Below are 15,000 nucleotides of genomic sequence, written 5' to 3'. Positions count from 1 at the left end.
GAGTGAGTGAGAGGTGAGCATGGGGCAAGAATAGATACTGTTCAATAGACTTGGCTGTTGGGGGAAGGAGAAAGACTGTCCAAAACTCCCGCTTGGTATTGCAGATATCTGAAAAATTGGAATAAATATTTTGTAATTACTCTATAAATGATAGGGTTTACTTATATAGTAAATATATGTACTGTGCTGATAAATTTTTAGAGTTTGATGCTTGTCATTCTTTCAAGGGTTTTTAAAAATATTTTTCAATCACTTATTTACTAGATAAAGAGAAGTTGAGAAACTGAGAAGGAAGGGAGAGGGAGAGAGGAAAAGAAAGACACCTGCAGAACACCTTCACCACCCATGAAGCTTCCCCTCCAGGTGGGGGCTGGGGCTTGAATTCAAGTTTCTGTACACTGTTATGTGTGTGCTTAACAAAGTGTGCCTCTGTCCTGCTCCCCCCCTCCTTACAAGTTTTTTTGAAATTCTCCATATATATATATACACATATATATATATATGTAATAATGTATTTAGTTAATAGAAAAATGAGTATTATTAAGCATAATTGTACATTCTATTGAAATTACTCCACTTCTAGATTGAAACAGGTTGAAATGTCTTAAGCTTTCATATTATAAATTATTATCAGCAATATTTTGAATATGCAAACTGTGTAAAATAATCCAGTTTTATACTTTGTGTCTCAAAATAAAAAAAATAACTAGTCACTTAAATAGTCTGTAACTGAAGTAATAATAAGTGTATTAAATCCAATCTGGAAGAAAAAGGAATGAAAACTGAATTTCTCTTTCAGTCCTTTCTAGAGATAGGTCTGGGGGTAAGATGTGGGGTCTTCCGTTGCTTTTACCTTTTCCAGTTCCAGAATCTGCTGCTTCTGTTCTTCATCAAGACTTTGAGTTTTGCTTTGCAAAAAAGCCCTTTCTTCTTCAAGCTGAGATAATCTTTCATGGACTCTTGATTTTTCTGACTCTAGATCTTTAATTGTAACTTCCTGGGTCATTTGAGTTGCTTGCAGCATTCCAATATGACCTACTCCCCCAAAAGAAAACCCTTTCAATTTAAAATCTGTGTCACTAACTATAAACCATTAATCCCCCAATAAAGACATTAAAAAAAATCTGTGTCACTATGGCACTATGATGTAAAACAATTCATATTGAAACAAATAAATAACACACACATACTTATGTTACATAGGTATTAAATACAAATGTTTCCTCACCGTTTAAAAAGAAAATATTTACTAACGAGAATATAATTTACCCAATAGAACAACTTAACTTGGAAAAAAGTTTATTTTCACATCCCTAATGTTGTTCCCTGAATCAAATAACATTCTGTTTTGCTGCTGCTTTCAACTGTTAACATAAAAAGAAATCTGTATGCAGGGAATAAACATGGCAGGCAGCAGCACAGTTGAACTGACTTTATTTTACACAAGAGATCTGATAAAGAACCAAGGTAATATGAGACAGATAAGGAAAGCAAGGATATGAAAAAATAATTGACAATAACAAAAGGGTGGGGGATGAAGAGAGAAACAAAGAAACGAAAAGTAATGTGAGAAAAAGTCTCTAGAGCAGTGGGTATCAAACCATTTTGATCCACAGCACCTAGAAACTAGCTGGAAAAACATCTGCAGACAGATTCACTGAATCCAAAACTCTGTGGCTGGGCCCCAGCTACAGCAACTGACACGTTTTCCAAGTGACTATCATAACACAGCAAACTAGTACATTAGAGGAAGGACAATCAGGGATTCACTGATGATCTAATCAAATCAAATGACCTCAAAGAACTAGTTCCAACCGTTTTACCTAGCACACCAAATCCTTAGGTAAAATAAGACTTCACAGCTGCTTCACAGCTGCTAAGGCCACCCAATTTCCTCCTGTAAGAACTATGGAGTGAGGAGAGCCATGTCAGGATGGGCAGTCAGCTTCAGTGTGTGAAATGAAATTCTTACAAAAAGCCTCATGAGGCACTGAGACTCACATTAAGTTCCACTAACTTAAAATACTTTAAAACATATGTATTTCGGGGCCGGGTGGTGGCACACTGGGTTAAGCACACATAGTGCGCAGGGATCCCAGTTCAATCCACTGGCTCCCCATCTGAGGGGAGTTGCTTTGCAAGCAGTGAAGCAGGTCTGCAGGTGTCTTTCACTTACCTTCTGTCTTCCCCATCTCTCTCAATTTCTCTCTGTCCTATCGAACAACAATAGCAGCAACAACAAAAAGGAGGGAAATGGTCACCAGGAACAATTTGTGATGCAGGCATGAAGCCCCAATGAGGAAAAAAAAAAAGTATGTATATTTAAAGGACAAAGCCTCTTAGAAGAGTACATCAGTTTTCTTTTAAGGGATCCATTTATTGGTGACTCAATTCTTCTATAAAAGTGTATCTCTAGGAGGAGTCAGCAGTAGTTCAGCGGGTTAAGTGCAGGTGGCACAAAGTGCAAGGACTACTGTAAGGATCCCGGTTCAAGCCCCCCGGCTCCCCACCTGCAGGGGAGTAGCTTCACAAGCGGTGAAGCAAGTCTGCAGGAGTTTATCTTTCTCTCCCCATCTCTGTCTTCCCCTCCTCTCTCCATTTCTCTCTGTCCTATCCAACAATGACAGCAATAAGAATAACTACAACTATAAAACAAGGGCAACAAAAGGGAATAAATCTTTTTAAAAAGATTAAAAAAATAAAAGTATATCTCTAAAATAAGTTGTCTTATGATTAACAAATAAGATAGAGTCCTCTAATCCTAGAATCTAAGTAATTTGAAAATTAGTAATTTCATCTTGACTGAACATGTAAGTGTTGGTTTTAGCTGAGAACCTAAAAGCCTTGAGTATACACCAAGAAGTCTGGACAGACGTACTAGCTTTGAGGACAAGATCTGAAGCTTGCTGCTGTAAACATTCTCTGGATGCTGCTAGCTCACTTTCCAGTTCCTTGTGCTTGCTTAATAAGGCTATCTCTCCCACCTTGGCATCATCAAGTTGTTTTTGAAGAACCTACAAAAGACCAGATAGTCATTTTTACAGTGTGCTAAACTAAATTCATTTAAATCACAACTTTCTTGTTCAAGTCTTATTCTAGTTTTAATCTGCATTGATTTATAACTAGCTAGCATGTAATGTTATTCTATTCCTCTTAGTCCACTTATATGTTAAGCAGATATTGAAAACAGCTATAAATTTCCCCTTCCTTCCTTCCTTCCTTCCTTCCTTCCTTCCTTCCTTCCTTCCTTCCTTCCACCAGAGCACTGACCAACTCTGGTTTATGGTGGTGCCAGGACTGAACCTGGGACTTTGGAGCCTCAGGCATGAAAGTCTCTTTGCATAAACATTGTGCTATCTACCCCCACCCTGCTTTGAAATTTTCTATGGCAATAAATCAAAATTTGTGAAGTTTTTGTGCTTCCCCCACCCCAGACTAACATAACATTTAACTCTGGTTTACAAAGCAGACTTAATTTTTCTGTTTAATGTCCGAATAGCAAGAAAAATATATTTAGACCATAATTCCAGTATTTCAACAGCTCAGATTACTTACAATAAACATTAATGTTAGTCAAATAAATTTTCCTTTTTAAAAAAATTTTAATTAAATTAATTAATTAATTAATTAATTAATTTTTACCAGAGCACTGTTCAGCTCTGGCTTATGGTGGTGCTGGGGATTGAACTTGGGACTTTGGAGCCTCAGGCATGAGAGTCTTTTTGTATAACCACTATACTATCTACCCTCTGCCCATCAAATAACTTTTCATAATCTATCAGCAAGAAGTTTTTTTTTAAAGACTGAATCAATCAATTACTGAATCAATCAATTTATTTATATAAGAAAAGGGAGATAGATATAAGCAGAGCATCACTCTGGCACATGTGATTCAGAAGGCTGAACTCAGAACCTCATATTTGAGGTCTTACACACCACCTTCCAGGCCACTAATCAAGGAAGTTTAAATTTGTCTTTTTGAGCCTTTGAAATCTGTAAATAAAAATTAGACCTTTGTTTACTTTCTCCCAAAAGAAAATGAGGGGAAAAGTAAGTGGGAAAGGGAGGCTAAAATAGTCTAACTGAAAAGAAAGAGAAAACTGGGGAACAAAACGCATGTGTTGAATGTAACTTTCTTTATTTACCTGAACATTGTTTTCTGCTGTAACAAGTGCTAGCTGAAGCTTTTGGCATTTGTCTCGAAGACTTCCAGCTTCATCCTGAACCATCTGCAACTCTGTCTTTAATTTTCCTATGGCTTTCCGTAAAATGGCTTCTTGTCCTTGAAATTCTTTTCTAAGATCAGCTTCCTTTTCTTTGCTAGCTTGTAGGCTTTCTGCTGTAAAAAGCTGTGACCTTTTCAAAGTATCAAGCTCATGTTCATAAAAGGACTGAGCTTTATTCAACTTGCTTTCATAGTCCTCAATTAGTTTCGTTCGCTCAAGTCTCAGCTCTTCAAGTGTTTTGTTTAAGGCCTCCACCTCCACTCTGTGCATTTCCTCCACCTTCTCCTGCCCTTTGTTTACTGAAGCACTGTGATCCTGCTGTGATCTGAGCAACTCTTGGATTTCCTCTCTATGAGTGGCTCTTAAATCGTCTAATGCCAAGCGCTTGTCTTTTTCAAACTGTACTTGGAGTTGTCCGAAACTTTTTAATCGTTCCTCAAAATTCCTTCTAATCTCTTCAACCTCTCTAGACATGGTTACAATGCGTTGGACATGCTGAGCTTCTGCACAAAGCTGCATATCTTCAACCCTGTGCTTATAAGCTTCAAATTCTGTCAAAGCTTGTTCCTTCATCTTTCTGTGCTCTTCTAATGATGTTTCTAAAGCTTGAATTTTTTTCTTAAGGTCTGACTCTTCTGTTACTTTGCTCTTATATTGCAATAATTTTTCTCTTGTTTCTGCAAGTATTTGTTGGATTTCTTCTTCATGAGCATCTTTGAGGGCTTGAACTGCAGACTCATGCTCATCATTTTTCGTGTTCAAAGCATAAATCACCTGTATTGTTTCAAGAAGAATGGAGACAAATTCAGTAAACCAGAGTCTTTTTTAACTTGGAAGTCAATTGTTTCATCTGGGTTACTAGTTTCGATAATGGATAATGTTGGCTATGGCAAATGTTAAGTAGTGAAATTTTAATTATATTTTTTATATTTATTGACTGATTTACTTGGCAAATTTTACCTTAGCACAATTAAAATTTTTGTATTTGAAGATTCTTTAATCCGATTTTAAAGTGCTCAAAATAATCACTGTTTTTACTCTAAGTGAAAATATGCAGAAGAAAAAGAATAAGGAGGCAACCTGATCTAGCTTCCTGGAGGCTGTATTAGAAACCAGAAACCAGAAACCAGAAGAAAAGCCCCACAGGAAGTTTCTGCCCTACATTGGTCTCCTACTGATAAGAGAACCTTGACATAAGCGAAGATTCTAGTTACTTATTTTTTTTTTCAAAGTCAATTTCATCTGCTTAATACCCGATATATTTTAAATTTAGAAATGTTCTTTTCTAATTCCCTTATGGTCCAAATTTAAAGCTGATCCTCTTCTCTCCCAAGTGGTCTCCTTACAACATCTAGTTAGTCGCTTCCTGCTCAGATAGCAAGTGCTGTAGTTTGTACTCACTGTCTAATGTCTCCTCTGCCTGCAAGATAGGCAGGAATCCTTTCTAGTGCCAAGGTATTCTGGTTACTTTTTTGTTTCAGGCATATTTTCATTTCAGTCCTTGGGCTTTAATGATTCCACTTGGGTATCTCCAACCTTAATTCCAAATGAAAATATATCTATTTAGAGTAACACTCACATTCGTATATAGCCTTGATGCTGATAGCCCTTATCATACCACTGTGGGCAGAGACAGTGGAGTATTTCTAACTGCACTTAAAGTTTAAAGATGTACTCACCTTCTTCTGAAGTTGAAAAAATAAATAAATAAATAAATAAAGAAAGAAAGAAAGAAAGAAAGAAAGAAAGAAAGAAAAGAGAAAGTATGACTATGCCGATTTACTTATGTACTGCTTTCCAAGGATAACTGTGGACTTGCATAGTTGTGGGAAAGACCTTTCTATTAACTCTAGTTCTAACCTATGAAACCTATGTAGTTATCTTAGCAGCCAAAAAGAGAAACAGAAGAAAAAAAAGAAAAGAAAAAACCCCCTCAATTTTGCAGCAGCTTTATTTACTCTTTATTAAATAGTACAGTGTTTATCATGACAATTCACAGTCAGAAAATTATGTGATTCTGAAAGCATATTATACAAAATATAATGTCATCCTGGTCATACATATGTTAGTATCTTCTCAGAAAGCAATGATAATCAATTTTTTTCTCTTTCACCTCCAGGTTTATCACTGAGGCTTGGTGCCCACCCCCCATAATCAACTTCTAAAGCTCAAAAGGAACAATAGAAATACGGCAAGCATAGTAACAAATAGTGTAAATGCTCCTTTGAAAATTTAACTTTCATCTTTTTCTCCTCCTCTTTCAGATACAGAGAGATACACAAGCAGAGAGTGAAAGAGACCACAGCACTGAAACTTCCTTCCAAGGCTTGCACCTGAATTGCATTACATGGCAAAGCAGCACCTTATCCAAGCAAATTATCTTGCCAACCTTTATTCTTAACTTTTTTTTTTTTTTGTCTCAGCAGGGTAATTGCTAGGGCTTGATGGCTGCTCAATCCCACTTTTCCTGGTAGCCTTTTGTTTTGTTTTGTTCTAACAGAGAGGGAGAGCGAGAGAATGAGACAAGTGTAGCATTGCTGCACTGCTTTACCCCTGCATGTGAAAACTGAGGGCTTGCACTCAGGAGTTCACTCATGGTAACATGTGACCTCTACCAGGTGAGCTCCCATTGGCCCTCCTATTTATTCTTAAATGAGTGTGATGTGAAATTCCAAGTTGATCTTAACTAGATGTAGTATCGTGCTTATTTTTCTACATAATCACAGATATAAATATTGATGTCTTTCTCTACTATTTCTCTGAGTGTGGCAATATGTAGAAGACATTATCTGAAGTAACAAAAAGTTATCCAAACTGGATTTCTTACCTTATATAATGTAAACCAACTTCTCAATATTGTAAGTATTTCAACACTAACCAGTGACCCTATTTTTTCCCACCCTGGTCATTAACATGTTTAAAATTATGTTCTATAGTTTGGAAAATAACATAAAGCATTACAAGATGGTAAGTCTTTCTTATTAGTTATATTATATCATATATTTAGGCAGAGAATGAGTCTAATTTTAAAAGAAACTTCAGTAAGTAATTACAATCACCCATAAAATTGGCTATTATTGGGAGTCGGGCGGTAGCGCAATGGGTAAAGCGCATATGGTGCGATGCGCAAGGACCAGTGGAAGGATCCTGGTTCATGCCCCAGCTCCCCACCTGCAGGGGAGTCTCTTCACAAGCAGTGAAGCAAGTCTACAGGTGTCTTTCTCTCCCCCTCTCTGTCTTCCCCTCCTCTCTCCATTTTCTCTCTGTCCTATCCAACAATGACAAAATCAATAACTACAATAAAAAAATTGGCTATTATTATCCACAGAGGAAAAAGAAATTGTCTAGTGTCTCTTTGTCACAGCTATTTTAAAGACATTAAGAATGATTTGCAGTTCTTTTGGAACTATGAACATTCATGGAGTGAAATAGTACAATCATTTCAACAATTTCACAGTGTCATTTTATGCCAATAATGTATATGAAGTAGTGTGTAATTTTAATTTTTTATGAAGACTTTGAGATAATACTATCCACAGATTAAAGTGGAAAGAATTCTAGATCCTAGTTTTTAAAATGTGACTTAGGGAGAAAATAGTTTCTGAACTAATTCTCACTATTGGTTGCTGTGTCCAAATTATGTCTCGTCCCAAGACTACAAATTTATGCTAAAGTCCCTATGCTAAAATACCCTATAAAGGTATTTGAAGGGCGCCTTTGGAAAGCAATTAAGTTTAACCAAGGGGCTGGCTCTCAGAATGAGAGTAGTGCCTTTATAAGAAGAAACATCAGGATTTGTTTTCTTATCTTACCCTGCCATGTGAAGATGCAGCAATTCATGGTAATTTGCTATGGCAGATCAACCTACCTACTACTCTAATGTATTGGTTATGGCTATAGCTATATATTTGCATAATTTCCCCATTAAAATCTAACTCATTAGTAATAAAGCTCACTACCGAAAAGTTATCTATCAGCTCTAGCTAATGGTGAAGCAGTGAAGCAGGTCTGCAGGTGTCTATCTTTCTTTCCACCTCTGTCTCCCCTCCTCTCTCAATTTCTCTCTGTCCTATCCAACAACAGCAGTAACAACAACAAGGTGGAAAAAAAAATCGGCGTCCAGGAGCAGTGGATCTGTAGTGGAGGCACCGAGTCCCAGCAATAACCCTGGAGGCAAAAAAAAGAAGTCTGTCTGCATAACCGTTATGCAATCTCCCTCACCCACTTAAGATTCTTTAAGTGGACCTCAGTTGGTATACACACACACACACACACACACACACACACACACACACACACACACACATTTTGCCTCCAGGGTTATTGCTGGGGCTCAGTGCCTACACCATGAATCTACTGCTTCTGGAGGCCATTTTTTCCCTTTTGTTACCCTGCTTGTTTTACCATTGTTGTGGTTATTATTATCGTTGTTATTGATGTTGTTGTTGGATAGGACAGAGAGAAATGGAGAGAGGAGGGGAAGACGGGGAGAGAAAGATAGACATCTGAGACCTGCTTCACCACCTGTGAAGTGACTCCCCTGCAGGTGGGGAGCTGGGGGCTCCAACGGGATCCTTCCACTGGTCCTTGCGCTTTGCACCACGTGTGCTTAACCCACTGCGCTACTGCCAGACCCCATCAGTTGGTGTATATTATTATACCAACTGATGTAACATAATTAAGGTAATAAAAATCACTGAATAAGTGGTGTTGCACTCATGGAATTTAATATCATGAAACCATTAAAGTCTATTACATAGGAGACTATTTCATAACACAAGGGGAATGTAAAGCAGACACATACACAATACTATATATAGGATGATCCAATTTTAAAGAGGGAGAAAAGTGAGTATACATATATATATATATATATATAAATATGTATAAAGAAATAAATTTTAAATAGGAACACCCAGTATTTCTAAGCCTTCTATAATTATGTTACTATTATAATCAGCATCAAATCCTTTAAAAATTAATGTCCACTGTCCTGACAGAATAAATCAATACTCAAAATGCCCTAGCAGAGACTTTCTTCTTCTTCTTCTTTTTTTTTTTGTCTCCACGGTTATTGCTGGGGTTCAGTGCCTGCACCATGAATCCACTGCTCCTGGAGGCTATTTATTTTTCCCTTCTGCTGCCTGCAGGCCAAGCCCCCGCCACCAGGCCAAGCCCCTCGCCTGGCAGGCCACACACCCTTCACCTGCGAGGCCCTGCAGACCAAGCCCCTCGCCTGGCAGGCCAAGTCCCTTGCCACCTGGCCACGTGCCCTCCGCCTGTCAGTCCTTGTGCCATTAGGCCCCATCCCTTTGCCATCAGGCCCCTCCCCTCAGCCCACCAGCCCCCACCCTCTGGGCTCACCAGGCCTCCCCTTGGCCTCAGGCTGGCCCTTCCTACTCTTACTTATCACTCCCTGTCTTATTCCAGTTCTTTTAGAAATGCCTGCATGATATCATTCAGGTTTCCGCCCAAAAGGTTTCTGTTCATCCTTACAATGCTATTCCTCTGACATAAATAGAGTCTTTTACAGACATTGATCCATTTAAATATGGCCATTAGATATAAGAAAGGGGGAGATGTCGGGAAATTGTGAGGATGTGGTTGAGCTTGGAAGGGCTTGACCTGAGGAGTGTCTATCCTGTCATTCTCTCTCTCTACTGAGAGGTTGAACAAGGAGGGACAGGAGTAACCCCAAAGGTTTGCCTCATCTTACCAGACTCCCTGCCTCACAAACACCCTGCATTTCTGATACTATGGTCATTAGATAAAAAGAAAGGGGGGATGTCGGGAAATTGTGAGGATGTGGTTGAGCTTGGCAGGGCTGACAAAACACCCTGCATTCCTGATACTATGGCCTATCTACATAATCATTGTTTTGCCAGAAAGATCCCCACCCATTCCATTCCTTTGATCTATCTTCCTTCTACCCTTCTACTTCCTTCTTCTTTCTTCTTTTTTATCCCTCTGGGAGTATGGTCCTAGGATCTTTATGGGGTGGAAGGTCTGGCTTCTATAACTGCTTCTCTGCTGAACCATCTTTTTCTAATTTCTTCAGGTGCAAAGTTGGGTTATTTGCATGTCTTACTATTTTTTGATATGTGCCTGTGTGGCTAGGAAATTTTCTCTTAGTACTGCTTTAGCTATGTCTCAAACATTCTGTTAGATTGTGTCTTTTTTTTTTTACTTGTTTCCAGGAACATTTTAATTTTGTATTTATTTATATTTATTTACTATTGGATGGAGATAGAAATTGAGAGGAGATGGGGAGATGGTGAGGCAAAGAGACACCTGTAGCCCTGCTTCACCACTCCTGAAGTTTTCCTCCTGCAGGAGGGAACCAGGGGCTTGTACCTGGGTTCTTGTGCACTGTAATGTGTCCAATTAACCAGGTGCACCCCTCATTTTAATTTTCTTTAATTTCTTCTTTCATTCAATAATTATTGAATAGTGTGCTGTTGAGTTTCCTTATTTTGGAGTCCTCTCTAGCATTTTAGTTCAACTCCACTGTGGTCTAAGGAGATGCTTAGGATGATTTTAAATTTATTGATGTTGTCCTTATGCCTGGCATATCTATCCTCTGTTTGTGAGAGTGTTTCATGTGGGTTTGAGAAGAATATCTACTCTTTCAGTATGAAGAACTCTGTAGATGTCTAGCAGGTCTAATCTATCCATCTCATTTAATTCTCTTGTTCCATTATTGAAGAAACAAAGAACACGTTCTTAATTTCTTTGATCTTTTCAATATATTGTTAACTCAAATTCTTCAGTGTATCTCCCTAGTATATCCAGATCTCTATTTATTAATTACAAATAAATATGTGATGGAATGTTTTGTGAGAATATATGGTAAGAGGGTCTGTATCTTCATCTATAAAAGATGATTAAGATCCTTTAAAAATACCTAGCCTATCACTGCCTTATTCTTTCACCAATATCATGGCCTCTTCATAAGAAAGTCTATGCTGGGGGTGGGGCAGTAGCACAGTGGGATAAGCACACATGGCGCCAAGCGCAAGGACCAGCGTTAAGTGTCCTAGTTCGAATCCCCAGCTCCCCACCTGAAGGGGCATCGCTTCACAGTTGGTGAAGCAGGTCTGCAAGTGTCTTTCTCTCCCCCTCTTTGCCTTCCCCTCCTCTCTGGATTTCTCTCTGTTCTATCCAACAACAATGACATCAGTAACAACAACAATAATAATTGCAACAACGATAAAACAACAAGGGCAACTGCCAGGCTAGCATGGGGGTGCCTCTTCCCGGGAGCGTACTCTCTGGGTTGGAGAAAACTCTATTGGAGTCAGCCTGGGCTGCTACTCACTCAGCTACAAGAGGGAGATGACTCAGGAACCAAGCACATGGTGGCAGCGAGGCAATGCAATATATTTATTGATCAGAGAGCCAAGGCTTTTAAAAGGGCAGACCTGGAAGTGCAAGTCGGAAACGGAAATGGCTAGGAAAGGGGTGGAGAAAGGCAAAAGGGGGCTGGGAAGATAGAAACTTCCTTAGCAACTATTTTGAGGGTTTTAACTGGTGGGATTATGATACCCTGCAGGCAGGGAGGGTCTTGAGGGGATGGAGGGGATGGGATGCAAAACTCCAGTAGTGAGAGCTGTACTCCTCTTATCCAATGGACTTGTTAATCATAATTAAATCAATTTTTTTAAAAAAAGAAAGAAAAGAAAAAGAAATTATATTTTCTTGGGAGTCAGGTGGGAGCACAGTGGGTTAAGAAAAAGAAATTAGAAAAAAGAAGAACAAAAGAAACCCAAATCATGCAGATGGAGTGAAGTAACAAAAATCAGAGCAGAAATTATCAACACTGAAAACAAAGAATCATACAAAAGATAAATGAAGCTAGGAACTGTAAAGCAAAAAAAGAGTAAACAAAATTGACAAACTGCTGGCCAGAGTCACTACAAAAACAGAGGTAGAAGACCCAAATAAATTGTATCATGAATGAAAGGAAAGAGATTACAACAGACACCACAGATCCAAAAGCATCATACAAAGCTTTGTCTTTTTTTTTTCTTTATAGGGAGATTAATGTTTTACAGTCCACAGTAAATACAATAGTTTGTATATGCATAATATTTCCCAGTTTTCCACATAACAATTCAAACTCCACTAGATCCTCTGCCATCATGAACCCTTCCCCCTAACCACCCCACAGCCTTTTAGTTTAGTGCAGTACATCAACTCCATTCCAAGTTCTGTTTAGTGTTTTCTCTTCTGACCTTGTTTTTCACTTCTGCCTGTAAGTGAGATCATCCCATATTCATCCTTCTCTTTCTGGCTTATCTCACTTAACATGATTTTTTCAAGTTCCATCCAAGATGGGCTGAAAACGGTAAAATCACCATTTTTAATACCTGAGTAGTATTCCATGGTGTATATAGACCACAACATATTCAGCTATTCATCTGTTTTTAGACACCCTGGTTGTTTCCAGGTTTTGGCTATTACAAATTGTGCTGTTATAAACATAGGTATACACACATCTTTTGGATGAGTGTGCTTGGTTCCTTTAGGATATATTCCCAGGAGAGGAACTGCAGGGTCATAGGGTCCATTTCTAGCCTTCTGAGAGTTCTCTAGACTGCTCTCCACAGGGGTTGGACTAATTTACACCCCCACCAGCAGAGCAGGAGGGTTCCTTTTCCCCATAACCTCTCCAACATGTGTTGCTGCTACCTTTTCTGATGTATGACATCTCACAGAAGTGAAGTGGTATTTCATTGTTGTCTTTATTTGCATTTCTCTGACAGTCAGTGACTTGGAGCATTTTTTCAAATGTTTATTGGCTTTTTGGATCTCTTCTGTGGAGAATATTCTGTTCATATCCTTTCACCATTTTTGGATGGGGTCATTTGTTTTCTTGTTGTTGAGTTTGGCAAACAAGCTCCTTATATATTTTGGTTATTAGTCATTTGTCTGATGTATGGCATGTAAAGCTCTTCTCCCATTCTGTAAGGTCTTTTTGTTTGGGTAGTGGTCTCTTTTGCTGTGCAGAAGTTTTTTAATTTTGATGTAGTCCCACTGGTTTACATACAAAGCTTCTATGAACAACTACATGCCACAAAACTAGAGAATCTAGAGGACATAGACACATTTTTGAAATACACAGCCTCCCCAGATTTAACCAAGAGGAAATATGAAACATAAAAAGACCAATTCATCCAAAGAAATCAACACAGTAACCAAAAACCTCCCCAACAATAAGTCCAGGCCCAGATGGGTTTACAAATAAATTCTATGAAACCTTTATTATTTTTTAAAATTTTATTTATTCCTTTTTGTTGCCCTTGTTGTTTTATTGTTGTTGTTATTGATGTCATTGTATAAGACAGAGAGACATGGAGAGAGGAGAGGAAGATAGAGAGGGGGAGAGAAAGAGAGACACCTGCAGGCCTGCTTCACCGCTTGTGAAGTGACTCCCCTGCAAGTGAGGAGCTGGGGGCTCGAACCAGGATCCTTAAGCCGGTCCTTGTGCTTTGTGCCACCTGCATTTAACCTGCTGTGCTACTGCCCAACTCCCTCTATGAAACCTTTAGAGAAGAACTACTATCAATACTCCTCAAGCTCTTCCAAACTTCTAAGACACAGGGATTATCCCTAACATGTTTTATGAAGCCAACATCACACTAATACCTAAAGCAGACAGAGATGCAACAAAAAAGGAAGAAAGAAAAAGAAAAGAAAGAAAGAAAACTACAAATCAATATCCCTAATGAACATATATGCTAAGATATTTAAAAAAATTCTAGTCAACCACATACAGCAATACATCAGTAAGATGTATTGACCAAGTGGATTTTATTCCAAGGATACAAGACTGGTTCATCAATAAATGTGACCCACCACATCAACAAATGTATAACCAAAAATCACATGATCATCTCAAAAGACACAGAAAAAGCCTTAAACAATATCCAGCACCTCTCATTATCAAAACATTTTTTTTTAAAAAAATGGGGATAAATGGGAATTCTTCAAGCTACTTGAATCTATATACAGTAAGTTATCAGCCAACATCATGCTCAATCGTTAAAAACTGAAAGCATTTCTCTCCAGTCAGGCTCAAAACAGGGCTTCCCACTATCACCACTACTATTCAACATTGTCTTGGAAGTCCTAGCCATAGAAGTTAAGCAAGACAAAGGAATCAAAGGTATACAAGTTGGAAGAGAAGAAGTTAAAATACCCCTATTTGCAGATGATATAATTGTATGTATATAAGACCCTAAAGGTCCAGTAGAAAACTCCTGGATATCACTGAATGCTATAGTAAAGTAGCAGGCTACAAAATAAATATACAAAAATCAATGGCATTCCTCTGTGGATAAAAAAAAATCAAATATTTGGGAATAAAGTTAACAAAGGAAGTGAAAGACTTATACACTGAAAACTATGGTTCAGAGCTATAAAGAAATGGAATGACATCCCATCACTTTACAGCTGTGAGAATGTCATATATCAGAAAGGAAAGAAGCAATAAATGTTGGAGTGAATGTCGAGAAAAGGGACACTTGTTCACTTTTGGTGGGAGTGCAAAATGGTCCAACTATTGTGGAAAGCTGTTGTTGTGCGCGGGCCGCGGAGAAGAGAGAGAGGAGGGGTCCGGAGCAAAGAGGAAACACAAATCTTTATTTGCGCTGGCACCTCAGAGTTGGGTGCTAGAGAAGCAGGTTGGGCCACGTGGAGGTAGTGAAAATGGCCGCCTCACGCAGTAACCTTTCCTGCGTCTGAACACCGTAGTGAAGTGTTGGCAAGAGAA

The 15,000-nt window shown here is 38.5% G+C and overlaps 1 protein-coding gene across 14 annotated transcripts in view; it reads right to left on the bottom strand.

Moving 5' to 3' along the window:
• FAM184A (family with sequence similarity 184 member A) overlaps positions 1-15,000 on the bottom strand; it is a 113,134-nt gene that overhangs the window by 61,694 nt on the left and 36,440 nt on the right. For all 14 annotated transcript variants that reach the window (XR_009549604.1, XR_009549605.1, XM_060190536.1 and 11 more), the window contains exons 2-4: positions 4,146-5,000; positions 2,879-3,014; positions 854-1,035 (exon numbers count right to left, since the gene is read on the bottom strand). Coding sequence is in view for 12 of the 14 variants with exons in the window: in XM_060190536.1 (XP_060046519.1) it covers positions 854-1,035; positions 2,879-3,014; positions 4,146-5,000 (1,173 nt within the window). In the remaining 2 variants the exon portion in view is untranslated. The remainder of the gene's footprint in view (positions 1-853; positions 1,036-2,878; positions 3,015-4,145; positions 5,001-15,000) is intronic.

Source organism: Erinaceus europaeus, chromosome 4, assembly GCF_950295315.1.
Source record: "Erinaceus europaeus chromosome 4, mEriEur2.1, whole genome shotgun sequence".
In the NCBI taxonomy this organism is placed as follows: domain Eukaryota; kingdom Metazoa; phylum Chordata; class Mammalia; order Eulipotyphla; family Erinaceidae; genus Erinaceus; species Erinaceus europaeus.
Note: the sequence above shows the minus strand (reverse complement) of the source record. Positions and strands in the feature narration are given on the sequence as shown.